The sequence below is a fragment of the Saccopteryx leptura genome, chromosome 3 (genome assembly GCF_036850995.1).
Source record: "Saccopteryx leptura isolate mSacLep1 chromosome 3, mSacLep1_pri_phased_curated, whole genome shotgun sequence".
Taxonomy (NCBI): domain Eukaryota; kingdom Metazoa; phylum Chordata; class Mammalia; order Chiroptera; family Emballonuridae; genus Saccopteryx; species Saccopteryx leptura.
In genome coordinates this window covers 68,237,372-68,264,135 of record NC_089505.1, presented here as the reverse complement: position 1 = coordinate 68,264,135, position 26,764 = coordinate 68,237,372, and the positions used below count along the sequence as shown (strand labels likewise).

Here is a 26,764-nt window from a genome sequence, read left to right as displayed (position 1 = left end):
TCCCATTACCCACCCCCAGGTGAAGAAGGCAGAGCTACAGATTCAAGAAGGACAGACACGTGTGTCACCAGACAAGACTGTTATCTTCTCAGTAATAGCTCCTGAAAGGGAAACACTGTCCAGGGATGTCTGGTCAGGACTTAGCAGCCAATTATCTGGGCAAGTGGAAGAGCATTTCATTGCGGCGCTGTGGGCAAAATGAGAAAAAGAGTGGCTAAGGGAGGCTGCAGGGACCTGGCTTCCCCAATGCAAGTGCCCTGGCCAGGCCCCTTGTCCTGCTGGATTCCATCAACCAGAAGGGGGCTGAAGTTGCCCTTCACCACTCTGCACCTCATCTCTGCTGGGCAGCCAACCCAATGCCGTGGTGCACCTGATTTGCTGTAGCTTTGAACCCCAAACCGGGACATTCTGATTAGGGATTTCTGAGCAGCTGCTGGTGACAAGCTGTTACTGGAATCCTGGAGTGGGGATATTTCTGAGCCAATTCGATAGTTGATAAAGGGGACAGCAGAACAGGAGAAATTGGGTCAGCCTGAGGAATGACAGCCACAGGCCTGCAGGTCCCTGAGCCCTTGTTCAGGCTCTGATGCCACTTCTGTCTGCCGGGCTGTCATCAGGGCCAGGAGAAGTCACAGTCAGGGAGGGACTCTGGAAGCTGCCCCTGAGGGACTGGGTTAGCACCCTCCCCACAGAGTCTTGACTGGAGGACGTGTGATGGATGTGAGCCCAGCGTGGAGGAGGTGAGGAGGAGTGTTCTGGGCAGACAGAATGGCCAGGAGGAAACACGGCCCATTTGTCTGATGGCCAACAGCTTGGTGCGGCTGGAACGGTGTGGAGGAAAACGGGGCTACATGAGGTTGGATGCAGCAGGACGAGGGACCAGATGCAGGATGACACCAGGCTGAGGGACCCCAGGGCTGCTGGGGACCCCACAGGGGGGCCAAGTCACCCTAGATAGAGTCCTCTAGGGCCCCGTGTGCGGTGGACTGGAGAGAGGCGGAGGTGGAGGCAGGGCAGGGGAGAATTCAGAAGGACGAGGACAGACAGGCTGGGGCTCTGGGACACAGGAGGGGACGGGCTGATTGAGGTGGGGAGGAACAGAGCTTGCGCAGGAGGGTGGCATGTTTCTAGGCTCCCGTGGGCCACTACCCACATTTCTGCGCTGTGCACACACGCCTCCCGCAGGAGGCCCTAGCTGTCATTTGCTAAGGTCTCCTCATTCACTCATTTGTCCTCACCTCTGGTAAACCTTGGACTGCGGCCCAGGCTGGATCTGGTGCTCCCCCACCCCACCCCTCCGATGCCCTGTGCTGCCTTTGCTCCGCCCTTCATCAGGCTGCCTCTTGTCCTCAGGTTCTGACTCGGGGAGCTTTGTGCAGGGCATGCGCATGGGACCACCAGGCAGAGGGCCACCGCCTCACCTCGGACCTCCAGCTTGCATTCGGCCAGGGCCTCCCCCAGCTCGTTGACAGCCCGGCAGGAGTAAGTCCCTGTATCGAAGGGGGACGGGCGGCGGATGTTCAGCGTCAGGATCCCCTGGTAGTTGGTCATCAGGAACTTGGGATCTTCACGGATTTCCATCTTGTTCTTCATCCAGACCACCTTTGGCTGTGGAAGGGAGCAGAGGGCGGGGCCAGCTTACAAAGGGTCCCCCAGAGGGACAGCAAAATGGGCCTTGGGGTCAAGATCCGAATTCTCATTCTGGCCGTGCCACCTCCTAACTTCGGCTGGATGACCTTGGCCTAGTCACTTTTCTGACCCTCCGTCCCCTCTTCTGGAGGAGGAAGCGCTCATCCCTTGTGTGTCCTGCAGGGCCCTGCATGCTTCGGGCCTGGGCCTGTAGCTGCTGTCCCCTCGCCTCCCTCTGCTTCAAGCACACTCCTCACACGGACCAGGCAGGCTCCCACCTCAGACCTTGACCCTGGCGGTGCTCTCTCCCCAGTTCTGCTCTCCCTTTTTCCCCCAGTCGGCCCCTGCCTGTCTCAGGTCTCCGCTCAGCCGCCACCCCCCAGCCGCTGCGCTGGGGCCTGAAGGCCTCCTTTACACACTCATGGCTGCTTGTACTCCTCTGGCACATGTGCCAGCCTGTCTAATGCTGTAGTCATTTTGTGATGCTGCAGTAATGCTGTCTCCTCCAGCATACAGGACCTTCTTATCCAAGTCACTAGCACACTGAGAAAGCCTTTGAAAGTATGTGTTGGAAGAACGAATGGGGTTAATGAATGAGGTGCGTAGCAAAGGCAGTGAGGGAGTGGACTGAGTGAATGAATGGACTGGGAGGGGAACAATGAGTGCTGAATGAGTGAGTGGAGTTTGTGAACGAAGCAGACAGATGGAGAAGGTGAGTAATGAATGAATCCGCGGGGTGCCTGCAAAGGCCAAGGCTAAAAACTTGGAAGTCAGACCAGAAGGTGGCAGACTCTGTGTATAAAAGGCCAGGTGGTCAAGATTTTAAGCTGTGTGGGCCCTGTGGTCTCTGCCGCCATGGGCAATACACAAGCAAGTGAGCAGGACTATGTTCCAATAAAACTTTATTGAGAGAAACTGGTGGCAGGTGGATTTTGACCCGCCGGTTCAAAGTGAGCTAATTCCAGGAACGGAGAAGAGAAATCAGAGAGAAAGCGGGGGTGTGATGGGGAGGAGTGGTGGCTTTGTCTTGCTGAATATTTGCCTCCAGCATCACACACACAGGCACACAGACATGCGTGCGCATGCACGTACCCTTGGGTGGCCTCTGACAGCACAGTTGAGAGCAGCTGAATAACCAGCCACAACCACCCGGTCCAGAAGCGGCGTCAGGAACTTGGGAGGTGTCCGGAAGTCATGTTCCTTGTACTCAAGAGGTTTCCAGTTGATACCTGGGATGGGGTGGGGGGAGGCAGGGTGTGAGGAGATGCCCTGTAAGGCAGCTGTCCTGATTGTCTCCCAAGGACCTCTACTCTTGTCACCAGGTGCCATCAACTTTGAGTCCAGGGCTGGGTGGTGCAGAGGAGTCACAGTCAGACCCAGCCGAGAGCGGGGAGTGGCCTCAGTGGAGGGAGGCGGCCATACCTGCCTTGGGGATCCGGGCCGTGTTTGTGGAGAGACCTGGGGAGTCACTGAGCCCACAAATGTTCTCGCTGAAAACTCGGAAATAGTATTCATTGCCCACAATGAGGTCAGACACGGTACAGTGGGTTTGACGGTTGTGTTCATAGACGTTGAACCACTCCTAGTGTGGGGACAGGGAAGGACCAGAAAAGTCAGGGACACAGACACAAGAAGGGCCAAGGGTAAGGAAAGCATGCCTAAGTGTGCACGGAGCTAAGAAAACCCACCCTTCACAGCAGCACTGTTCACAGTGGCTGCAAGATGGGAACGACCAAATGCCCATGAGCTGATGAATGGAGAAGCAAAAGGTAGTAGCAGCTGAGCGTTGGAATATTACTCAGTCATGAGAAAGGATGAACCACAGACACCTGCTACAATGTAACACTGATACCCTCACTGATAGGTGAGGTTGAGTGAAAGAAGCCAGGCAAAACGAGGCCACCAATTGTGTGGTTCTGTTCATAGGAAATGTCCAAAATAGGCAAATCCATAGAGAGGGGAAGCCAACTGGGAGTTGCCAGGGGCTGCGTGGGCGGAAATGGGGAGGGGTGACTGCTTAATGGATACAGGGTTTACATTTAGGTGATGAAGTGTCTTGGGACTAGATAGAGGTGGTGACTGTACAACACCGGGAATGCACGAAATGTCACTTTAAAAATAATGCTTAACCCTCGCTGGGTAGCTCAGTTGGTTGGAGCATTGTCCCAATAGGCCAAGTTTGAGGGTTCAATTCCCAGTCAGGGCACATACAAGAATCAACCAATGAATGCATAAATAAGTGAAACAACAAATCAATGTTTCTCTTTCCCTCTCCCCTCTTTTCTTTCTAAAAGTCAACACATTTTTTAAAATGTATTTATTGATTTGAGAGAGAGAGAGAGAGGAGAGACAGAAACATCCATCTGTTCCTGTATGCGATCGAACCAGCAACCACTGTGCATCAGGACGGTGCTCTACCAACTGAGCCATTCAGCCAGGGCAAAATTTTTTAAAATTTAATTTAATTAAATAAATGCTTAATTTTGTCATGTGAGTTTTACCACCACGAAAAAGAAAAAGATAACCCATCAGACACCAAATCTCAGCCAAAAGCCCATCCTTCCAGCCCTAGCCCACTCTCCCATCTCTCGGTGCCTCAGTTTCCCCAGCTGGAAAAGGGGAGCAGCAGCTCCTGCTCTGACCATGGCCGGGCTTTCCTACCCCACACCCGTGGCACGGGCACGGAGCCCCAGCCCCTCTGGTCCCTCACCATGGTTTTCTTGTCGGCTTTCTGGATGAAATAGCCGGTGACCTCACTGTTCCCGTCATCTTTGGGGGGCTGCCACTCCACCAGTGCGTTAGTGCCCCATACCTCCTTCACTGTCACGTTCATCGGTGGCCCTGCCTTTTCTGGAAGGGGGGGTGGTGGTTCCTAAATGCCTGCCCCTCACCTCCTCTCCCAATTCTGGTATCTCTGAGCCCCATCCCACCTCACACCCTCCCCCATTCAATCCCTTCCCTCCCCCCTCCTGGGCCTTCTTCATCTCGCCGGCCTCGCCTCCCACCCTGGCTCCCGCATTGCCACCGTGTTGTCCACCACCACTAACCCTGCCCCTGGCCCGCGGTGCCCCTTGCCCGCTCGGCCGCTCACCCACGACCCGGATGCGGATGATGGCCGTATCCTTCATGTTCTCGATCTGCACGTTCAGCTCGTACTCCCCCGAGTCGGAGCGGGCCGCCTGGCGCACGAAGAACACGGTGTCGATGTCGCTGGTGCGCACGTTCACGCGGGAGGAGTCCACGGGTGACCCGCCCTTGGTCCACACCACCTGGGGCCGGGGCTTCCCCTGGGTGGGCAGCAGGGAGCGGAGGTCAGCTGAGGGCTCTCCCTGGGAACCGAGCCCTGACCCCCGACCCTTAACCTGCCCACGCACCTGGAAGGGGATGAGGAGGTTGATAGCCTCCCCCACCTTGCGGATGTAAGTCTGGCGGAGATGGCGGGGGAGGCGGATCTTGGGTTGCTCTGTGGACAGAACCCAGGAAGTCAGCCCGGGGTTGGGGGACAGTGGAGAGGGGCGGCAGGAGACTATGGCGTGAGGATGCAGGAGGAGGTCCTAATAATGGAATGGACAGGGCTGGCCAGAAGACACCAGCTTGGTCTTTAGGAGAGGGGTCAGGAAGGGGTACAGGGGCTGCTCACCCACAATCTCCCTGATAGTGACTGGCTGAGCCAGCATGGCAGGTGGGCTGCGCCCCGCGATGTTGACCCCAACGACCCGGAAAATGATTCTGGCTCCCGTGGGAAGATTCTTGACCGTGAGGCCACAGCGCTCGATAGGTTCAGTGTTAGCAGGGATCCACTCCTCCGCTGCAAGAGTGGAGCAATGCTGGGGATCTTCCTTCGAGACCTTCCCCCACCCCTCAGCTCCTTGGCCCTTCCCCTGCCTTCAACTAGCAGCAGCTGACATTTATTAAGCACTTATGACCTTGTTCAAAAGGTGGGACAGGGCCCTGGCCGGTTGGTACAGTGGATAGAGCGTCAGCCTCATGTATAAAAGTTCTGGTTTGATTCCCCATTGAGGCACACAGAAGTGACCATCTGCTTCTCCCACCCTCCCTCTCTCCCTTCTCTTCATCTTTTCCTCCCACAGCCAGTGGCTTGACTGGTTCCAGTATGGCCCCAGGCTCTCATAGCTAAGTTAGAGTGCATCAGCCTCAGGCACTAAAAATAACTCAATACTGGAGCTCCTATCCTTAATGGGGTTGCTTGGTGGATCCCTGTCAGGGCACATGCGGGAGCCTGCCTCACTATCTTCCCTCCTCTCACCTAAAAAAATAATTTAAACAGTGGGACACATATTATTAGCTTATTATCCCACCTCTAACTAATGTTATACCCATTTTAGAGATGAGAAAATCAAGGTTCAGAGGAATTGGGAAACAGCTTTTTGGGTTCCTGTCTCTGTGACAGGTGCCTTTCCATCTTGGGTTTATGGCCACGGGTTGGTGAACCAATGTAGGTCAGACCAACAATAAACAGGGTGAAGTCTGCCTGACCAGGCGGTGGCACAGTGGATAGAGCATGGGACTGGGATGCGGAGGACCCAGGTTCAAGACCCCGAGGTCGCCAGCTTGAGCACGGGCTCATCTGGTTTGAGCAAAAGCCCACCAGCTTGAGCCCAAAGTCGCTGGCTCTAGCAAGGGGTTACTCCGTCTGCTGAAGGCCCGCGGTCAAGGCACATATGAGAAAGCAATCAATGAACAACTAAGGTGTTGCAACGCGCAATGAAAAACTAATGATTGATGCTTCTCGTCTCTCTTTGTTCCTGTCTGTCTGTCCCTGTCTATCCCTCTCTCTGACTCTCTGTCTCTGTAAAAAATAAATAAATAAAATTAAAAACAAACAAACAAACAGAAAAAAAAACAGGGTGAAGTCTAACAAGGGTAGGTTCTGAAACACTGGGTGGCGATGACACAGATCAGGGAGGGGTTGCCAATGGTAGGAATGGGGTAAAGAACACTGGGAAGAGAAAGGGGGGGAGCTGACCAGAGTCCCACCGTCCATCGTGTACATGCATTACCAAATGCAGCCACCACTGTACCATGTCAAGATGGGCACTGTCCGCCATCTTTAGATGAAGAAATTGAGGCTCAGAAACTTGCCCAAGGTCACACAGCTAGAAAGTGTAGGGGCAGGATTGGAACCCACATCTGTCTGACTTTAAGGCCTGGGATACGGTGTCAGGATGATCTCATCTGGTGATGGAAGGAGACTTGACTTGGGGTGGTGAACACATAAAACAATATACAGATGATGCATTATAGAATTGTACACCTAAAACCTATATCATTTTATTAACCAGTGTCATCCCAATAAATGCAATAAGAAGTTTTTAAAAATGATCTCATCTATCTTCCCAGTGAGATGACCATGTCGGAGACTTCCCCTTTGCCATGGCACTGGGCCTGGCATGGAGTCAGTACTCAATGCATGTTATTCAGTGAAGGATGGAGAGTTGGATGTGTGGAAATATGAATGAGTGGATGGATGCATGCATGCATGCATGGATAAGTAGGTGGGTGGGTAGAAGGATAGATGGGTGGATGGGTGAGTGAATGAATGAGTGGATGGGTGAGTGAATGAATGGGTGGATGGGTGAGTGAATGAATGGGTGGATGGGTGGGTGGATGGATGGATGGAAGGAAGGAAGGAAGGAAGGACCAATGAGTGGATGGATGAATAGATGAATGGGTGGGTAGATGAATAAATAGGTAGGTAGATGGGTGGGTGGAAGGATGGATGGATGGATGGATGGATGGATGGATGGATGGATGGAGAGACAGTAGATACTTTGATGTTGGATGGTCATACAGGTAGATGGGTGGAAAGAAGGAAGAAATGGGAGAAGAAAGATGGTCATGAAAAGAGATTTATGGATGAAACATGTTACTGGAGAGATGGGATAGTTGGATGAGCCTAAAGATTTTTGGACAGAGAGATGGTTGAATGGATGACTATGTGGACAAGTGAAAGAAAAGAAGGAAGGAGGGAGGGAGAGATGGAGGGGAGGGAGAAATAAAAGGGTGAAAAAGGGAAAAGGGAAGGAAAAATGGATGGATGGACAAATGAATAGAAGAGAGGAAGAAGGAATATAGCTAGTAGATAAATACTTGGATGAAAAGATGGATGGATGAAAAGGTATTACTGTGTGGAGGATGAGTGTAGAGGAGGGAGGAAGGGAGGAGGGGTAGGGATGGGAAAAGGGAAGGAGGGGGAGGGAGAGGGAGCAAGCTGGTTAGTGGGGGACCAGGCATGACCCATCCCATCTCAGGGATTCACGTAAGTACAGACACCACAAAGGCAGCTCACTACCCCATAGATCAGTCCCTGCACTGACTTCTTTTTAGTTCCCGAGACCAGATACCCCCTGGGGTCTGTGTGAGCTGCTGCCCCCACCAGGCCTGATGGGCTCACTCACAGTCCTCCAGGCAGTACTCCACCACGTAGCCATCGATGCCACCTGCCCCAATCCTGTCTGGGGGCCTCCACTTGAGGGTAGTGGTGGTGTCTGTCACGTCCTCTACTGTCAGGTGCCGGGGTTCACTTGTGGGTGCTGTAAGAATCCAGGGAAAGAGGTGAGGGTAAATGAGGGGTCAGAGGTCAGCAGAGAGTCTCAGGGTTAAAGTGACTGGTCAGAGAGGGATGACTATGGTGGTCCAGAGATCAGTGAGCTAGGACATGTCATCAAGAGTCATTAAAATAAGACATCAAGGCCTTGGATAGGTAGCTCACTTGTTCCGACATGCTGAGGTTGTGGGTTCAATCCCCGGTCAGGTCTCATACAAGGATCAACCAATAAATGCATAAATAAATAGAACAACAAGTCTAGATTTCTCTCGGTCTCTCTCCCTTCCTGTCTCTCTAAAAATCAATTTAAAAAGCCTGGCCTGTGGTGCGCAGTGGATAAAACATCAACCTGGATTGCTGAGATCCTCGGTTCAAAACCCTGGGCTTGCCTAGTCAAAGCACATATGACAAGTAATCGATGAACAACTAAACTGAAGTGGCCCTGGCCAGTTGCTCAGTGGGTAGAGTGTTGGCCCAGTGTATGGACGTCCCAGATTCAATTCTTGGTCAGAGAACACAGGAAAAGCAACCATCCGCTTCTCCCCCCTCCCGCTCCCCCTTCTCTCTCTCTTCCCCTCCTGCAGCCAGTGGCTCAATTGATTTGAGTGTGGCCCTGAGGATAGCTCCATAGGAGCATGACAGCCTCTGGTGCTAAAAATAGCTCAGAACTCAAGCATCGACCCCAGATGGGGTTGCCATATGGATTCCAGTCGGGGCGCATGCAGGAGTCTGCCTCACTATTTCCCCTCCTCTTGCCCATAAATAAATAAATAAAGTGAGGCAACTATGAGCTGATACTTCTCACTCCGTCTCCTTTCCTCTCTCTCTCTGTAAAGTTAATAAATAAAACAATCTAGAAATCAAGTTGAAAAAAAACCCCACAAGATATTGAGGCCCAGGCAGGGTAGCTCCAGGTAACTCACTTGGTTAGAGCATCGTACCATACACCAAAGTTGTGGTTTCAATTCCCCAGTCAGGGCACATACAAGAAGCAACCAATGAGTGCATAAATAAATAGAACAACAATCTCTCTCTCTCTCCCTCTCCCTAAAATCTATTTTTTTAAAAAAGATATCAGGGACAGTGAGGTCTCCAAAGGAAGAGAGGTCTGCTAGGTCAGAGATTAATAAGATATTCGGGTGACAGCATGGAATCTAGGACCATGAGGTCAGCAGCTGATGTACTGGGTCAGGACAAGGTCAGGAGATTGAATGAGGCCAGGGAGTCAGTGCGTTGCCTTGTTGGATGAGAAGGGACATAAGTCAGAAGATTTCATGGGATCAAAGGCCAGGATGTAGGGTCAGAGATCAGTGACAGACAGGGCATGGATCAGGGTTAGTTAGACAGGGGCTCAGGGAGGGGTTGAGGGACATCACCAATAGGCATGAAGGGCTTGGTGTTGACGCTGGGCTGGGACACCCCGATGGCATTGACCGCAAAGACCCGCATCTCATACAGGACGCCCTCGATCATCTTGGTGGACTCGTAGGTCGTCTCCGTAAAGACCTCAAAGTTCAGCTTCATCCAGCGATGAGAGCCCTTCTTTTTCCGCTCTATAAGGTACCCTGGACACCCCCCAAGCAGAGCATAGTGGGTGGCCATGGAGAGGCCATGGAGGGGGGCGCAGGTCATCTGGGCAAGTGAGGGTCACATCAAAAGGCCACATGGGGCCCTGGCCGGTTGGCTCAGCAGTGGAGCGTTGGCCTGGCGTGCGGGGGACCCAGGTTCGATTCCCGGCCAGGGCACGTGGGAGAGGCGCCCATTTGCTTCTCCACCCCCCCCCCTTCCTCTCTGTCTCTCTTCCCCTCCCGCAGCCGGGGCTCCGTTGGAGCGGGGATGGCCCGGGCACTGGGGATGGCTCCTTGGCCTCTGCCCCAGGCGCTAGAGTGGCTCTGGTCGGGCGGGGCGACGCCCCGGGGGGGGGGGGGGGCAGAGCGTCGCCCCCTGGTGGGCGTGCCGGGTGGATCCCGGTCGGGCGCGTGCGGGAGTCTGTCTGACTGTCTCTCCCCGTTTCCAGCTTCGGAGGAATACAAAAAAAAAAAAAAAAAAAAGGCCACATGGGCCAGAGTGGCCTGAGATCATACATTTTGGGTTGATGTCAAGGTCACTAGCAATCAGAGGTCATCAGTCATAGGGTCAGGAATCAAGCAGGGTCACAGGACATGAATCAGGGGGTCAGGGGCCACAAAATATCCCAGGCTATTGACCCAAGTGAGGATGCCCAGGTCATTAGGGAGTAAAGGATGATGCAAAGACCAAAGGGATTGCAAGATGTCAAAGACAAAATCCAAATCTCAGTGCAGGGTCACTGGGGACACTAAGGACGTGCAGGGGTCAAAGAGAAATCGAGGGGCACAGGAGGTTGGAGGGTACGGGAACTCCGGTACGCAGGCACTCACCGGTGACTGGTTGCCCCCCATCAAACTTGGGTGGGTCCCAGACAAGGATGGCCCAATCCTCTCCAACAGAGGTGACACGCACAGACTCTGGGGGGTCTGGCACATCTGTGGGGGAGGCAGAAGAGTCAGGGGGCCCCTCAGGGCCTCGGAGGACCACCCCCAAGCTCAGCCCCTTCAGCTCCCTCTGCTCACCCACAACTCGCACGAAGATGGAGGCCACATCCTCGCCCGCGGGGTTGGTGACCTTGATGGTGTAGCGGCCCTCGTCGGCCCTCTCGGCGCTCTCGATCACAAAGCTGCTGCGGTCCACGCGCTGCTCGATGCGGGTCCGGCCCTCGGTGGCCGAGAACACCTGGACACAGCCGCCAAATGGCCATGCTCCACATCTCCCCAAACCTAGACCTGCCTCTGCCCCTCCCCCGTTTTAAATTCTCCAGTGGCTGCCCACCACCACACATAAGGCTGTGACCGACACAAAAGGACCTGTTGGACCTACACTGGCCTCATCACTCCCTATTGCCCTCCAAACACCATCCTTCATTACAAACACCAGAGCATGCAACACCCTGACCCACTTCTCTATCTGCTGTATGTTACCCATCCTTTAGGACATGCCCAGAAGTCGCCTCTTCCAGGAAGCACTTTTGGATGCCCTCAATGGAGAGTGATGGCCCCATCCCCTGAATTCTCATAGTTTCTGGTCTCTCCCCTTATCTCAACCCAGATCACCCTGGTCTGTGACTCTTTGGGCATGTGTCTGTCTCTCCCCAGCGCAAGGCCGCCAGGAAGACAGGGGCTTAGTCTCACGAATGGCTGTAACTTCAGTGCCTGTGCACACAGCCTGGCATACAGGAAAGCTCTGGGGGTGTTTGCTGAGTGAGGGGATGGATAAAGACTTGAGTCTATCCCTTTTACGGAAGAGGAAACTGAAGCCCAAAGGAGAGAAGAAAAACTGAACTGTCCCAGGACCTGGAACATACAAGCTAAATATATTTGTTGAGTAGATGGGCAGATGGATGGATGGATGGAGGGATGGATGGATGGATGAGTGGATGGATGGACGGATGGATGAGTGGATGGGTGGATGGATGGATGAGTGGATGGATGAGTGGATGGATGGATGGATGGATGGATGGATGGATGAGTGGATGGATAGGTGGGTGGGTGGGTGGGTGGGTGGGTGGGTGGGTGGATGGATGGATGGGTGGATGGATGGATGGGTGGATGGATGGATGGATGGATTGATGGGTAAGTGGATGGGTAGGTGTGTGAGTGGGTGGGTGGATGGATGGATGGATCATGGATGAGTAGGTGAGTGGGTGGGTGGATGGATGGATGGGTGAGTAGGTGGATGGGTGGATGAATGAATGGATGATGAATGGGTAGATGGGTGGATGGAGTACCCACCATATGTGAGGACATTACCAGGTGATGGACAAACTAAACTTCTAATCTTCAAAACAATCCTCTGAAGAAGGAATCATAATCCTCATTTTTCAATTAAACTGAACCTCAGAGAGGGAAAGCCCTTTACGTGAAGTCGCCCAGCAGAGCTGCAAGGGACTATGCACCGGGGAAGCCTCACCTTACCTCATCCCCCCTCAACCAGGTGGCGACAGGTGGCGGCTCCCCTGAGATGGCAACATCCATTCTCAGCTTGTTTCCAGCCACAACCACAATTGAATTATCCGAGGTCTTCCCCGAGCAGTCCAGGTGGATCTTTGGGGGCTCTGGAGGCAGAGACAAGGTACTAGGGAACTTGGGAGTGGGCAGCTGGGCCATCCCAACCCCCTCCAGAGGCTTTCCCAAGAATCTGGGTCCCAACAGCCAGAGACCAGACCCCCCTTCTACCTCAGACTGGGGAGCTCTGGCCCCCCTCCTTCAGACCCAGGAGTCCGGGCCCCCAGCCCCTCCCCCCTCAGACCTGGGAGTCGGGCCCCCAGCCCCCCCCTCAGACCTGAGAGTCGGGCCTCCAGCCCCTCCCCCCTCAGACCTGGGAGTCGCCTTCCTGGCCCCTCCCCCCTCAGACCTGGGAGTCGCCTCCTCGGCCCCTCCCCCCTCAGACCTGGGAGTGGGTGCCCCCCCCCCCGCCCCTCCCTCTTCTCCCCTCAGACCCAGGAGTCAGGCCCCAGTTACCAAAGCAGCCCTGGTCCTTACCTTGCTTGGGGACATACTCCACCTTGATTTCTGGGGAACACAGAAAACAGGGGGGTTAGATCTAAATCTAGCAGGCCTCTTATCCCACCTTCACACCCCAGGGGCAGTGGGAAGGCTGTGTCACCCTGGCATCTGGGATGCTGGGTTAGGCTCAGGGCTGTGTCTGTCCCATATGACCCCCGCATGGTCAGGCTGCGGCGTATACAGGGCCTCTCTCGTCTCCTCTCTGACTGCTCCCGGGATCAGCAGGTGCCTGGTTCCCATCCCCCCTATGTGCAGTCAGGAAAACTTTCCCTGAGGGGGGCATTCAGGCCCTAGGGGGAAAACCAAGGGGCCTCCTCACCCAGGAAGTTGAGCTTGGCTGAGAGAGACAGGGCATAGCCATCGGGCACGAACGTGTAGTCTCCCTCATCCTCGGGGCGGACATCATTAATTACCAGCTTGTGAATCCTAAGGTGTTGGGAGCACAGGGTAGGTGTCAGGACGGGTCACCCTTGGGACCGCTATGGAGAGATATCCTCCTCCATGTCATTGACATGCTCACACCCACCCTTTCTATTCTGGCCTTTGGAGTGCTGGGCTCAAATCTCAGCTTTGCCCCTTACTAACTGTGTGACCTTGGGCAAGTTACTTAACCTCTCTGTGCCTCACTTTTATAAAATACAGGTTATGATAACAATCTATCCAGGGTTATAAAGCACTTAGAAAATTCCCTGGTACACAGTGAGTGCCCAAAAAGCTTTGGGATCTGTTCCTGTCATCATGAAGCCACCAGCAGCAGGCAGGGCTCCCACAGAGAACCCACAGAACGCCTACATTCCTCCAAGAATTACTGTCAGGAATCCCACAGGGACACATTCTGTGGGTATCATGGTGGCTCTCTGCATTCCGCACCTAACCAGGTGTTTACCTCAGGTGTCCATGTCGGAGCCCGCGCCCTTTGTTTCCTTAGCTAGAACCCCTGTAATAGACTGTTGGCAAATATGACCACAAGTTTTCCCCTCCCTCTGCCCAGGCCCCTTGCCATGAGACCTTGCAGTCTTGGACTTCCTTTGCCCAAGAGAATATGACGGAGGTGACATGGAGACCATTCTCAGCCCAGGCCACAGAGTCTTATTCCTTGCACTCCCTCAAAACCCGTTTCTGCCACATGACGATGCCAGGACCAGCCCTCCTAGGAGAGGCGGCATCCCGAGGGCCAGTGCAGAGGCAGCCCGGTTCTCCCAGCCACAGTCCCGACAGAGCATGGGGAGGTGAGCAGAGCTGACCCTCAGCTGACCACAGAGCACGAGGAAGTCCATCCTTGATCAGCCAGCCTCCCACCAGCCCCCAGATTCAATTATGTAAGTCCTTGTTCTCCAAAACCACCAAGTCCAGGAATAATCGTTATGCAGCTAGAGCTAGCTGCTACACACGTCCTGTCTCCCCCTACACACACCCCCCGCCACCTCCACAGCCTCCTCCGCACCTCCCTACGTGGGACATGATGATCCTCTTGCTGGGCCGCACCTCGACTCCATTCTTGTACCACTTCCCCGTCACCTTCTCGTCAGACACCTCACACTTGAACACGGCCTGGTCCGAGGCCTTCACTGTCAGGTCCGCGATGTCCTGCAGGACCTCCAGCTGTTTCTCTGGATGAGGAGAGAAGGAGGGGGGCTGTCACAACTCCAGTCAGTCCACAAATATTTGCAAGCACCCACTACGTGCCAAGGACTGTTCTAGGCACTGGGGATATAGCCATGAACAACTCAGAAACAATCCACTAGCCTCGTGGAACTAACATTCTAGCTAGGAGACAGACAATGAACAGGGAAACACATAAACAAAACAAGAGGGAGCTATGAAGCCCTAGGGAAAGGAGGGATGAGTCCACAGGAGGAAGCATGAGTCCCCAGGCAGACAGAATGGCATGTGCAAAGGCCCTGTGGAAAAAGCAGGCGTGTTAGTGCTGGAACAGCAAGCAGGCTAGTGCAGAAGAGCAAAGCAGCTGTGGTGGGAGATGAAATGGGCAGGACAGATGGGGCCACATCCTGGGGCTTGTGGGCCGTGGAGAGGACTTTGTGTTGAGTCTGAGCAAGGCGGGAGCCACACCGACTAGTGAAAGACAGCTGGGATTTGATATATATATATATATATATATTTTTTTTTTTTTTTTTTTTTTTTGTATTTTTCCGAAGCTGGAAACGGGGAGAGACAGTCAGACAGACTCCCACATGCGCCTGACCGGGATCCACCCGGCACGCCCACCAGGGGCAACGCTCTGCCCACCAGGGGGGCGTCGCTCTGTTGCGACCAGAGCCACTCTAGCGCCTGGGGCAGAGGCCAAGGAGCCATCCCCAGCGCCTGGGCTATCTTTGCTCCAATGGAGCCTCGGCTGTGGGAGGGGAAGAGAGAGAGAAGAAGGAGAGGGGAGGGGTGGAGAAGCAGATGGGCGCTTCTCCTGTGTGCCCTGGCCGGGAATCGAACCTGGGACTTCCACACGCCAGGCCGACGCTCTACCACTGAGCCAACCGGCCAGGGCCAATTTATATTTTTTAATATTTTTATTTTTTGGCCCTAGCAGGTTGGCTCAGTGGTACAGCATTGGTCTGGCATGTGAAGTCCCAGGTTTGATTCCCAGTCAGGGCACACAGGAGAAGCAACCATCTGCTTCTCCATCCTTCCCCCTTCTCTCTCTCTCTCTCTCTCTCTCTCTCTATTCCACAGTCATGGCTCATTCAAGCAAGTTGGCCCCGGCCACTGAGGATGGCACCATGGCCTCCACCTCAGGTGCTAAAATAGCTTGGTTGCTGCCTGACCTGTGGTGGCGCAGTGGGTAAAGCGTCGACCTGGAAATGCTGAGGTCGCCGGTTCAAAACCCTGGGCTTGCCTGGTCAAGGCACATATGGGAGTTGATGCTTCCTGCTCCTCCCCCCCTTCTCTCTCTGTCTCTCTTCTCTCTCTCTCTCTCTCTCTCTCTCCCTCTCTCTCCTTTCTAAAATGAATAAATAAATAAATAAATAATTTTTAAAAAAGACGTTATTTAAAAAAAAATAGCTTGGTTGCTGAGCAACAGAGCAGTGGCTCCAGATGGGCAGAGCATTGCCCCTTAGTGGGCTTTCCGGGTGGATTCTGGTCAGGGTGCATGCAGGAGTCTGTCTCTCTTCATTCCTGCCTCTCACCAAATTTAAAATAAGTAAATAAATAAATATAAATATATATATATATATATATATATATATATATATTTTAATTTTTTGTCCTGGCTGGGTAGTTCAGTAGGTTAAGAGCATTATCCTGATACATAAGGTTGTGGGTTCAATCCAATCCCCAGTCAGGGCACACACAAGAATCAACCAATGAATGCATAAACAAGTAGAACAACAAATCGATGTTTCTCTCTCCCTTTCCCTCTAAAATAATTACAGTTTTAAAAACTGCCCCTTTTTATGGTTATATATGGATATAACATAATTTATTTGACCTATAAATGACCCATTTTCTTTTTAGAGTTTATTTATTCATTTTTAGAGAGAGAGAGAAAGGGGGAGGAGCAGGAGGCATCAACTCCCATATGTGTCTTGACCAGGCAAGCCCAAGGTTTCAAACCAGCAATCTCAGCGTTCCTGGTTGACACTTTATGCACTGAGCCACCACAGGTCAGGCCTTGAGTAGTTTTTCATATTTAAAGAATTACAGACTCACAGGAGTTTGCAGAAATAGTGCATAGAGAGAGGCCCATGTACCCTTCACCCTGCATCCCCTGATGGCGACACCGTAGATAACTTCAGTCCAATATTCAATCCAGGAAATGGACGTGGGTACAATACTGTCACCTAGACTACAGAATGTATTCAGTTTTCACCATCTGACTTACATTTTACAAGGATCACTCTGGCTTGCTCTGTGTGTGTGTGTGCGTGTGTGTGCGTGCGTGCGCGTGCGTGCTACATGGGGCAGGCGTGGAGACAGAGCAACCAGTGAGGGGACTACTGCAATGTTCCAAGCATGAGGGGATGGAGACTGTGGCCAGGGACGGGCCATGGGTGGAGGGAGTCAGATTTAGGATCTCCTTTGAGGACCTGCTGGTGAGCTGCACATGTGGTGTGAGGCAGAGAGGCGTCATGTGGGGCCTGAGCAGCTGTGAGCAGCAGAGAGAAGCAGGTGCTGTGCAGCCCCTGCCCCACCTGCAGGCCTCGTACCTTCCACAATGAGGTCAGCCTCGCACTGACCGCCGTTGGTCATGACCTGGAAGCGACCCGCATCCTCCAGGGTGACTTCTGAGAAGATGAGAAGGTGACGCTTCCCGTCTTTCTTGAAGCGGTACCGTGCCTTGTAGGAGTCCTCCTTCGTCATCTCCACGCCATCTTTCATCCTGGGCAGAGGGGATGTGAAGGGGAAGTGAGGGGCCCGCACAGCTTTGGGCTGGATGTCAGAGGCCGAGTCAGGGGCCAGAGAGACAGTCCTTAGTGGGGCTGTCAGGAGTCCAAAGGGAAGTCACAGGAGGGAGGAGAGATTAAGGTTGGCTGAGGCATCTTGAAACAATGGGTCACAAGTGGAGGTCACAGGAAGGGGGGAAGCAGGAAGGAGGAGGACACAGGTCACTGGGAAATGCCTCAAGGTAGAGCTGGAGGTCAGGAGACACAAAAAGAGGTCATGGGGAGAGGACAGAACATGGAGGCAGTCCTGAGCTCACAAAGAAATGCCACATATTGTGGCCTCTATAAATGGTGGTTCCCCTGCCTGGGACACTTCTTTCTTTCTGCTTCATTTCTACTTCCTCATCAGTCAAATCTCAGCACAATCATCACCTCCTCTAGGAAGACTTCCATGACTTCCTGAATCCCTTCATCCTACTAAAAAAAGTGGTTACATCAGTTACAGCTCCTCTGAAACAGTTGCCAAAATAGAACTCTTATATTTATCCATGTGATGACTTGACTAATACCTGTCTCCATCTCACACCTGCATACTCCAGCGATTTATGAGATTGTAAACTCCACGAGGGCAAGTACCATGTTGACATATTTTCTTTCCATCCATTATAGCTCCAACATATATAAGAGTGCCACCACACACTACATGCTTAATTAATATTTATTGGGTGGATAAATAGATGTGGGAATACATGAATGAAGGGTGGATGGATGGATGGATGGATGGATGGATGGATGGATGGATGGATGGATAGGTGGGCGGATGGATGGATGGATGGATGGATGGATGGATGAGTGGGCGGATGGGTGGGCAGATGGATGGATGGATGCATGGATGGATAGATGGATGGATGGATGGATGGATGGATGGATGGATGGATGGATGGATGAGGGATGGGTGGATAAGTAGATAGGTAGATTGGTGAATAAGTAGATGAATGAATCAATTAATGGGATGAATAAATAGATGACTGGATGGATGAGTGGATGGGGGGATGGCAAATGAATGGATGAATTAGATAGGCCAAAGGATGGATGACTGATCAAATGAATGAATAAATGATTCAATGAACCTGAAGTAGCAAGGATCAGCAAAAGGGGACGGAACAGGTAGAAGTCAGCTGTCCTAGAATTTCTAGAGGATGATCAGGACTTAGAAAGGCTGAGGTCTCCTGGGGACTACCAGGTAAAGAGCCAAAGCCATGAGGGACTACCAAGAAAGGCTATGAGGACCAGGGCTGATGCAGGGAGCTGTGGGCCCCTGTGTGGTGGTCAGGGACAAGCACCACTCACCACATGACCTGGGCACCTTCTTCTGACACCTCCACCACCATTTCTACCCGGTCCCCCACAAACACCTGCTGGTCCTCCAGGGGTGTCACAATCAGGACTGGAGGTTCTGTGGGCACAGAGGGGACAGGGGGTCAAGCAGTTCCAGGACCCCCCGCAGAGCCCCAGTTCCCAAGTTCAGGCTGACATGCCGGCCTCACCCTTGACGAAGAGCTCGGTGAAGCACTTCTCGTCAGCCACCGCGACTTCATAGGCAGCATCATCCGCCAGCGTGCACTTATTGATGGTGAGAATTCGCTTCTTACCAACATTCTCAAACACATACCTGGTGCGAGAACCTCGCCTCAGTCCAGGGTGCGGAGTCTCAGCCCTGGGGCCGATCCGCCCACCAGTTCTCAGGCCAGTCATTCCTGCCCAGAAACAAACTGTGCAGGAGGGGAGAGATGGCCCAACTTCTAGTACTTAAATACTCACAGAGGAAATGCTAACAGCTCACCCATCCCCATCCTCACCTTCCACTTAGCAGTGGTACACAGCAGCCCACCTAGAGAACTATGCTTCCCAGCCTCCTTTGTGGCTTGAAGGGCTATACCACTGAGCTAGGGCCAGTGAACAGCAGGTGGATGTGACATGGGTAACTGTTAAGTCACCTATAACTTTGAGTGCTGGCTTTGGGCTTCTCCCCTTCCCCTCTTTCTGTCCACCAGACACAGATGTGCCTATGACCCAGCTAAAATCATGCAGATGGTATAGCCGAAAATATGGAAACTGGGTCACCGAAAAGTCTCAGAGAAGAGCTGGTCCACCTGCCCCCATCAACTAGAAATACAACTAGAACAGGGGTTGGGAACCTATGGCTCGCGAGCCAGATGTGGCTCTTTTGATGGCTGCATCTGGCTCGCAGACAAATCTTTAATAAAAAAATAACATTAAAAATATAAAACATTCTCATGTATTACAATCCATTCATTTCCTACCACTCATGTTCATGGTTGCGGGTGGCTGGAGCTAATCACAGCTGTCCTCTGGGACAACACCAAATTTTTATTGGATAATGCGTAATGTACACGGGTTGTTGTATGGCTCTCACGGAATTACATTTTAAAATATGTGGCGTAATGGCTCTCTCAGACAAAAAGGTTCCTGACCCCTGAATTAGAAGCACAACTGTCTAACTCAAAGTAATGCATTCAAGGGACTCAGTTATAGCAGCTTAACCTGCACCTTGACTAATATAACTTTGCACCTTATCCCAAACGCTCATGATGACAGACAGAGGAAAACAGCCAAGGAAAAAACAATTAAAAAAAAAGAATCCACCCATAACTGTCCCAGCAAATGCAAACATATTTGGCCTCTGTCTTTTCAATCTTTTTATCTCTACATATGTAAATGATATTTTGGGAAGCAGAAATGCACATAATAATCTTAAACAGCTTTCCAAGTCAGTATATATTTTAGAACATTTTTCATTGACATCTTTTTTAGTGACACGTCTTTGGACGTGGAATCATTTTGGTTGTTTTTCATGTTTTACTACAACAGCAAATGCTTCGTGGAGCATCCTTGCAGCTAAATAAGCATAACCAGGCTATTTCCCTGACAACAAGTACCTAAAATTGCACTGCCAAAAGGCTTTTAATACTCTGCCATTTCAGGGACTTAGCAATTTACATTCCCACCAGCGGCATTTGGGGACATTTCCCACTTCCCAACATCTTCTCCAGAACTGGGTTTTATCGTCTTGTAAAGTCTTTGCCCATTTGAAGAGCAGAAAGAGAGTTGTTCTGATCTGCATCATTATTGCTACTGTTGTTATTATTTGCAAGATTGAATATGTATGCCATACTGGCCATTTGAGATTCTTCTCAACTGAATTCCTGGTCCACAATGCCTTTGTCTATTTTTCTCCTGAGGTGCTCACACCTTTCATATGGGTGAGGGAGTGATCTCTCTGGGTTAAGAGGGGTTAGGCTTATTTCTGGGTGCTCTCTCTGGGCTCCAGCCCGCCCCCCCACCCTGGGGACTGCCCCATGCACATACTTGCTACTTGGTTTGATCTCCTGGCCGTTCTTGAACCACTTGAGGGGAAGGTCTGGATCACTGATCTCCACCATCAACTTGATCTTGTTGCCCCTGTCCACTTGGTAGGCTGGGTCCAGCTTTTTCGTGAAGGCTGGAGGTTGAAGGATGCAGGGCGGTTGGAGCTACGAGGTTTTCATGGCCCTGGCCATCCCCAGAGCTGCCAAGTCCCTCCCCAGACCATGGGCTCTCTAAGGTCAAGGTCAAGGAGCCTCCTATGAACATGGAGGTCTCTGATAACAAGACTCTAGTACCCTTCAGATGGGGGGCCACCAGATGATGGGTCCAGGGTCTAAACATCAGATACCCATGATGTCAGGGTCCCCATGGGCGGGGCCCACCTCCCTCAGACCAGCGCTGACCTTCACTCTTCTTGACCTCGACCTTGGCCTTCTTGAGCCGTTTCAGCATGCCACGGAGGTCGGTGATACCATACTGGAAGGCGATCTTCTCATATTCGCTCTTCTTTGCCCCCTTCAGGAGCTCCCAAATCTCAGGCGGGATGCCCAGGTCATCGTCGTCTTTCTTCTTTTTCTTCTCCTGCTCAACCACCTCCCTGAGGGGGAGAGAGCAGGCCAGGCCGCCCTGGGGTCTCCCTCTGCCTTCTCTGCCCACTTGCTATGTGACCTGCCCAAGTCACTTTCTGTCTCTGGGCCTGTAGTCCTTCAGTCTCTCCCTCCTGGACCATCGGCCCAGCCTCCACCCTAGCCTCTGGGCCTCCAAGCAGTCTCTCCGCTCCTGTCTTTTGCCTCAGAGGGACATTTTTGACCCCCCATCGGATGCCATCTCTTCCCTGTTCAGAACTGGGAGGCTGAGTGTGAGGGCAGATGGACAGGAGGACAGGTGGGAAGATGGTGGGCAGATGAATGGATATGAGGATAGATAGAGGGGCCAATGGGCAAGTAGGTGGACAGATGGATTAGCTGATGGATAGAGAGGTAGCTGGTTGGATGGGTGGATGAGATTGCTGGGTAGATGGATGGACAGATGGCTGGAGAGACGTCTGGTTGGGCGAACAAGTGGATGGGGAGTGAACTGGGGTCTGAGTGGGAAGTGGACATAAGGATGAAGGTTAAAGGGTGGGGAGGTGGCTGGGTGGCCAGGTGGCCAGTGGACAGGCAGTGGGTAGTCAGAGAAGGTGGTGTACGGGTGGGCAGGGAGTCCATAGATGGCAGTGGGGAAGTGACAGGGCGGTGGGGCCTCAGCCAGCACCCTTCCCTTCCGTGGGCCTCCATCTTCCCTCTGCCAGGTGGGCTCACCTCTTCTTCAATAGGCCACTGAAGTCCAGTTCGCCAGCGTCTTCAGACTTCCCTTCATCCCTGTGGCCGTTGAGATGGGTGTGAACTTACTTAGAGGTCCCCCCAGACCCTGGGCTCCCACTTCTTGCCTTCCCTGATCCTCCCCTCCCCCATGGGAGACCCCTCTCCCCAGAGTCCAGGGTCACTTACGAACGCCTGAAGTCTTCTAGACTCTGCCCAGAGGAGTCCTGACGGGGCGCTGGGGAGAGGCCATGGGGGGAGAGAAGGTGCGCTGGAGGCAAGTGCTGATCGAAGACCACGAGCAGCCCTCCAGACCTCTGGGACCAGCACCCCCCTCACCGTGGCCCAGCTGCCCTCTCCTTCTAGATTCACTTCCCAGCTGCCAGGTGTCACCCTCTCAGCAGCCTGTGCCCCCTCATACTGGGCCAGCATGCCCTTCTCCCCAGGTCTGGACAACCTCATTCCCTGCGCCCTCCAGAGTTAAGCCCCCACATGTTGGGCTATATAGACCCCTAGAGCTTGCAGCCCTTCTGGGCTCCATACACATGCCCCAAATCTGTGTAACCTCCCGTGAATCCTGTACACCCTCACCCTAAACTCACACACCCTACTCCCTAAACCTGAACACCTCCCTTCCCAAGCCCTTCCAGCCCCCATTTCAAGCCTGCAGGCTGTGGTGCTGGAACTGACTCTCCCCTTGAACCCTCGCAAGTGTGCCCCTAGACCCCAAATTTTTTCACCCCTCCCACTCTGAGCATATTGAATGTCTCCCCAATTTGGAGAACCCTGGTCCCTGAATCTGGGCTCCCTCCTCACTCCGCATCCCTATGCTCTTTTACACTTGCCCCCCCAGACACACAACCCTTGGCCCCCACCCTCCCAGCCCCCAGCGTACACTCCACATCGATGTTGAAGCCACAGCTGTCACATAAGTCCTTGGCTTTGACCTCAAGGCGGTAATCGCCGCGGTCCCCGGGAACCACCTTCCCAATGTGCAGCTCCACGTTGTACACCTGTGGGCCAGGCCGGGCGTGTGGGTGCACGTGACCGCCCCAGCGCCACCCCACATTCCCCATAGCTCACCCACAACTCTCCCTCCAAGTCCCCCTCTCATCCCCACAGCTGTCCCCTCCCAGGCCTAGACGATCTTGACCCTGGGGGCCTAGGCCCCTGACCCTCTGAGACTTTTCTGGGACCGCACACACCGTGTCCAAGTGCAGCCTGACTTGACCCAAACGCTCTTCCCCTCCCACCCCGCATGGCCCCCGAGGAGCAGCTCGCACAGTCGCCAGCCCCGCGGGTTTCCTTCACCAGCTATGGGCATCCGGGCGCAGGGCTGCGCCTCAGGGGCACACAGGCCTTCCGAGCAGCGAGGCCTGCAGCCTCTAGCCCCGGCCCCACGCCCTCGTGTCCCACCGGGCCCTCACGTTGTTGGCGGAGTCATGGCTCTCCTTGAAGGAGAACCGGGCCCCGCTCTTGATGCCAAGCTCCAGCCATTTCCCCTTGAACCACTTGATGGTGGGTTTGCCTGGGAGCTCCTTCCCGTTCAGCTTGGCCACAATCACCACGTCCTTTCCTGGGTGGGAGTGGGGGTGGGGGAGGTGGGAGCGGGAGAGGATGGTCAGGCTGGAACCATGAGACTCAGTCTACAGAGATGACTCCGAAGCTGGGAACCCCGGGCCCCTCCCAACTCAGACCCAGGAGTCCGGCCCCGCCCCCCTCAGACCCGGGAGTCCAGGCTCCTCCCACCTCAGACCCGGGAGTCCAGGCTCCTCCCCCCTCAGACCCGGAAGTCCAGGCCCCTCCTTCCTCAGACCTGGGAGTCCAGGCCCCTCCTTCCTCAGACCTGGGAGTCCAGGCCCCTGGCCCCTCCCACCTTCCCCCAGCTCCTCTTTCCTAAGACTAAGATCCCAGACCCCCAGAGCCCCCTCCCCCAGGCCTCCCTCACCATTCTCCACCGACACAGAATCTGGCTTCTTCAGGAAAATTCCAGAGGGCTCCTCGGCAGTGGGGGACTGGTCCTCAGGTGAGGCTTCTGCTGGGAGACATGATTTGGGTCTGAGGCAGGCTGGGAGGGGACACCAGGCCGCTTTGGGGAGAGAGCCTAAAGCCAGTGATGGACCCTCTCTGCTCGGAAGCCAAAGGGCATGGGGTGAAGGGGCTCCTTTTGACCTGGAAAAGGCATGTGTCACCCAGGATGCTGCATGACCTTGGTCATGCACCCCCATCCCTTTGGGCCTCAGTTTCCCCATCTGTGAACTGGAAGGTGGTAGGCTGGATGGTTTTGAATGGGGCTTTGCAGTAGGAGAGACACCAAGATGGACTGGGGCGCCCCAATCCGCCAGGACTTGGTGATGAATCAGCCAGCTGTTGGGTGGGGGGCTCGAAGGCAAGGGAGCCTTGGGGAGCCATGGGGAGGACAGAGAGGGGGCAGAGTGGTGACAGGAGCCCGAGGGATAAGGTCCAGGTTCTGCTAAGCCCACCGGCCACCATCTCACCTTTGGGGGACTCTGCAGGAGCCTCTTCTGGGGGGGCTTTCTGGGGATCAGCCTCCTCGGGAGCAGGAGCAGCGGGGGCAGCTTCTTTGGCAGCTGGTTGGGCGGCATCTTTGCCTTTGGGGGCCTTTTTGGCTGCTGTGAGGTCAATGTTCACCGCTGAGCACCCTTTTCTTCTAGAATCTCAGAGTTTGGGCCAGAGCCCCCTCCTCCCTCAGACCAAGGGGTCCAGACAAATTTACCTCTAATCCCGAGCCCATGGGACCAGGTTTCCCCGCCCCAGGCAGGCTGGGCGCCATCCACCCAGGCCACAAGGCCCTGACCTTTTGGGTCCTGGGGGTAAAATTAGCTCTTCCATGGGGACTGGAAACTGGACACCTCACGCTGACCACAGCATTTCTGCCCTGCCCTGCCCTGCCTGCTGGCTCCTGGCCCACTGGGGCCCCAGCCGCAGTGAGGGGCTGGACACCCCCACACACACACACACACACACAGCTTGGTTGACTTGGTGCCAGTGGCCTGAACACCCCAGGAGGAGGTTTCCTCCTTTGGGACTTGTCTCTTCTGTTTATTTCCCCATAGAGAGGAAGCCCCATTTCCATATCAAGAAATGTCCCCAGACCCATTCAAAGAAGGGCTCCCAATCTGCACATAAAGAAAGCCTCTCGGGCCCCTATAAAGATTCCCTAATTCCTACATGGGAAGCCTTGATTCCCATAAAAGGAGGTCCCTCATCCTCACACAGATCTCGCCTCACCACGCAGACAGGAATCCCTCATCTCAACATACACGAGGACTCCATGCCCTTACAGAGAACCGCTCCAACTCTCACTCAGACAAGTGGCCCCATCCCTACCCATAGAACCCCACCCCCAAATGTAGAAGACCCCAATCAACATGCCAACTGTTCACACATACAGGACTCCCATCCCCATCCAGAAAAAGGAAGTCAAAGTCACAATCAGACACTCTCCATTAGCACCCGGAGATGGGCCTCCAAACTCCCTACAAAGCAACCTCACCGCACAAGGAAAGGGATTCTCCACCCTACACAAACATGGGATCCCCATTTCACACAAAGGTAGGAACCCCTTCCTACACAGAGGAGGTGCCCCATTACCCAACATCACAAAAAGAGGGAGCCCCTAGACTCCATTCAGAAATGACCCACCCTGCCCGGGTTGCTCAGTGGATAGAGCAATGTTCCCCTCGCCTGCCCCCCGCCACACTGAGGTTGGGGGTTCTATTTCTGGTCAGGGCACATGAGAAAAAATCAATGAGTGCACAACTACATGGAACAACTAGGCAGAACAGCGAGTTGATGCCTCTCTCTCTCTCTCTCTCTCTCTCTCCCCCCCTTCCCTCTCTCCCTTTCTCTTTCATCAATGAAAAGAAAGAAAGAAAGAAAGAAAGAAAGAAAGAAAGAAAGAAAAAGAAAAAAAGAAAGGAAGGAAGGAAGAAAGAAAAGAAAAAAAAAGAAAAGAACCCATCTCCACATAGGAAGTCCTGAAAGCCACCTGGTTTTGCCTCAGGCATGTCTGCGGACCTCCTCCTGCTGACCCTCAGCTGTGTCCCTCTGGGCCCTAGGGAGGACAGGTGGGCCTCCAGGGGGAACCCTTTAAGGAGTGCAGTGACTCCCAGGAGGCTCTGGGAGGCATCCACGGGCCTCCCCACCCTCCCCTGCGGCCCACAGTCCGCTTGTTCTACAGGGCAAACCACAGCCCAACAAGGAGAGATGGCTGAACGCCAGGTCCCCAGGGAGGAAGGGGATTGCTTCGGACATCTGGGTCTCAGGGAGGAGGGGGGTGGCTTAGGACACCTGGTCTCAGGGAGGAGGGGCTGGGGGGCCCAGACTCCTGGACATGGGAGAGGAGGGGCCGGGGGCCCGGACTCCTGGGTCTGAAGGGGGGGCGGCTGGGGGCCAGACTCCCGGATCTGAGGGGGAGGAGTCGGGGGTCAGGACTCCCGGGTCTGAGGGAGAAGGAGGGGCCCGGACTCCTGAGTCTGAGGGAGGAGCCCAGGACACTTGGGCCTGAGAGGACTGAAGTGGGTGAGTGGCACGAGGGTGGGGGTGGGGAGAAGACAGGGTCTAGAAAGCCATTCTTAGTATGTGCAAGTCAGTAGTTTTCGGGAAACCAGAGCCCTGGGGGCGGGTCCGGTTTCCCCGCGTAGGCAGGACATCTGCCGGGAGAGGGGGGGCGAGCAGGAGGTCTCTGCCCCTGCAGGGAGGGCACAAAGGTTCGGGGACTCTGAAATCCGCCCCCGGACGTGGGCACACGCCAAGGCCTGGGGCCCGGGCCACCTGAGCCCCCGGACTTGCCGCCGCCCCTCCTGGGACGGCGCCCGGCACACGTCCCGGGACGATTCCCGGAGCGGGCGCGGCGGGCACCGGACGCGGGTGCCGGCAGCGGGGGCGGGCCGGGAAGGCCCTGGAGGGATGCCCAGACGGTGGCGTCCTTCCCGTCAG

The 26,764-nt window shown here is 54.0% G+C and overlaps 1 protein-coding gene across 1 annotated transcript; it reads right to left on the bottom strand.

Annotated features, from left to right (window-relative positions):
* Window positions 1–64: 64 nt before the first annotated feature.
* On the bottom strand, window positions 65–25,957 carry MYBPC2 (myosin binding protein C2). The gene is made up of 28 exons (XM_066374098.1): window positions 25,815–25,957; window positions 24,301–24,435; window positions 23,751–23,837; window positions 23,230–23,378; window positions 22,698–22,815; window positions 21,992–22,040; window positions 21,803–21,862; window positions 20,906–21,099; window positions 20,505–20,637; window positions 18,662–18,786; window positions 18,465–18,570; window positions 16,938–17,110; window positions 14,222–14,387; window positions 13,097–13,203; window positions 12,754–12,783; window positions 12,187–12,326; window positions 10,789–10,948; window positions 10,597–10,701; window positions 9,574–9,762; window positions 8,049–8,183; window positions 5,270–5,437; window positions 5,004–5,092; window positions 4,721–4,916; window positions 4,340–4,479; window positions 3,052–3,211; window positions 2,722–2,858; window positions 1,422–1,608; window positions 65–187 (listed from the first exon to the last, which is right to left on the bottom strand). The coding sequence occupies exons 1-28, from the start codon at window positions 25,831–25,833 to the stop codon at window positions 177–179; spliced, it is 3,468 nt and encodes a 1,155-aa protein (XP_066230195.1). The 5' UTR covers window positions 25,834–25,957; the 3' UTR covers window positions 65–176.
* Between the last annotated feature and the right edge of the window lie 807 nt (window positions 25,958–26,764).

Excerpts from the sequence above, each read along its gene's own strand:
- MYBPC2 (XM_066374098.1), bottom strand. Across the intron at positions 21,100-21,802 it reads AGTGGCCTATTGAAGAAGAG|GGAGGTGGTTGAGCAGGAGA; the intron begins GTGAGCCCACCT and ends TCTCCCCCTCAG. Across the intron at positions 4,480-4,720 it reads CATCCGCATCCGGGTCGTGG|AAAAGGCAGGGCCACCGATG; the intron begins GTGAGCGGCCGA and ends CCCCCCTTCCAG.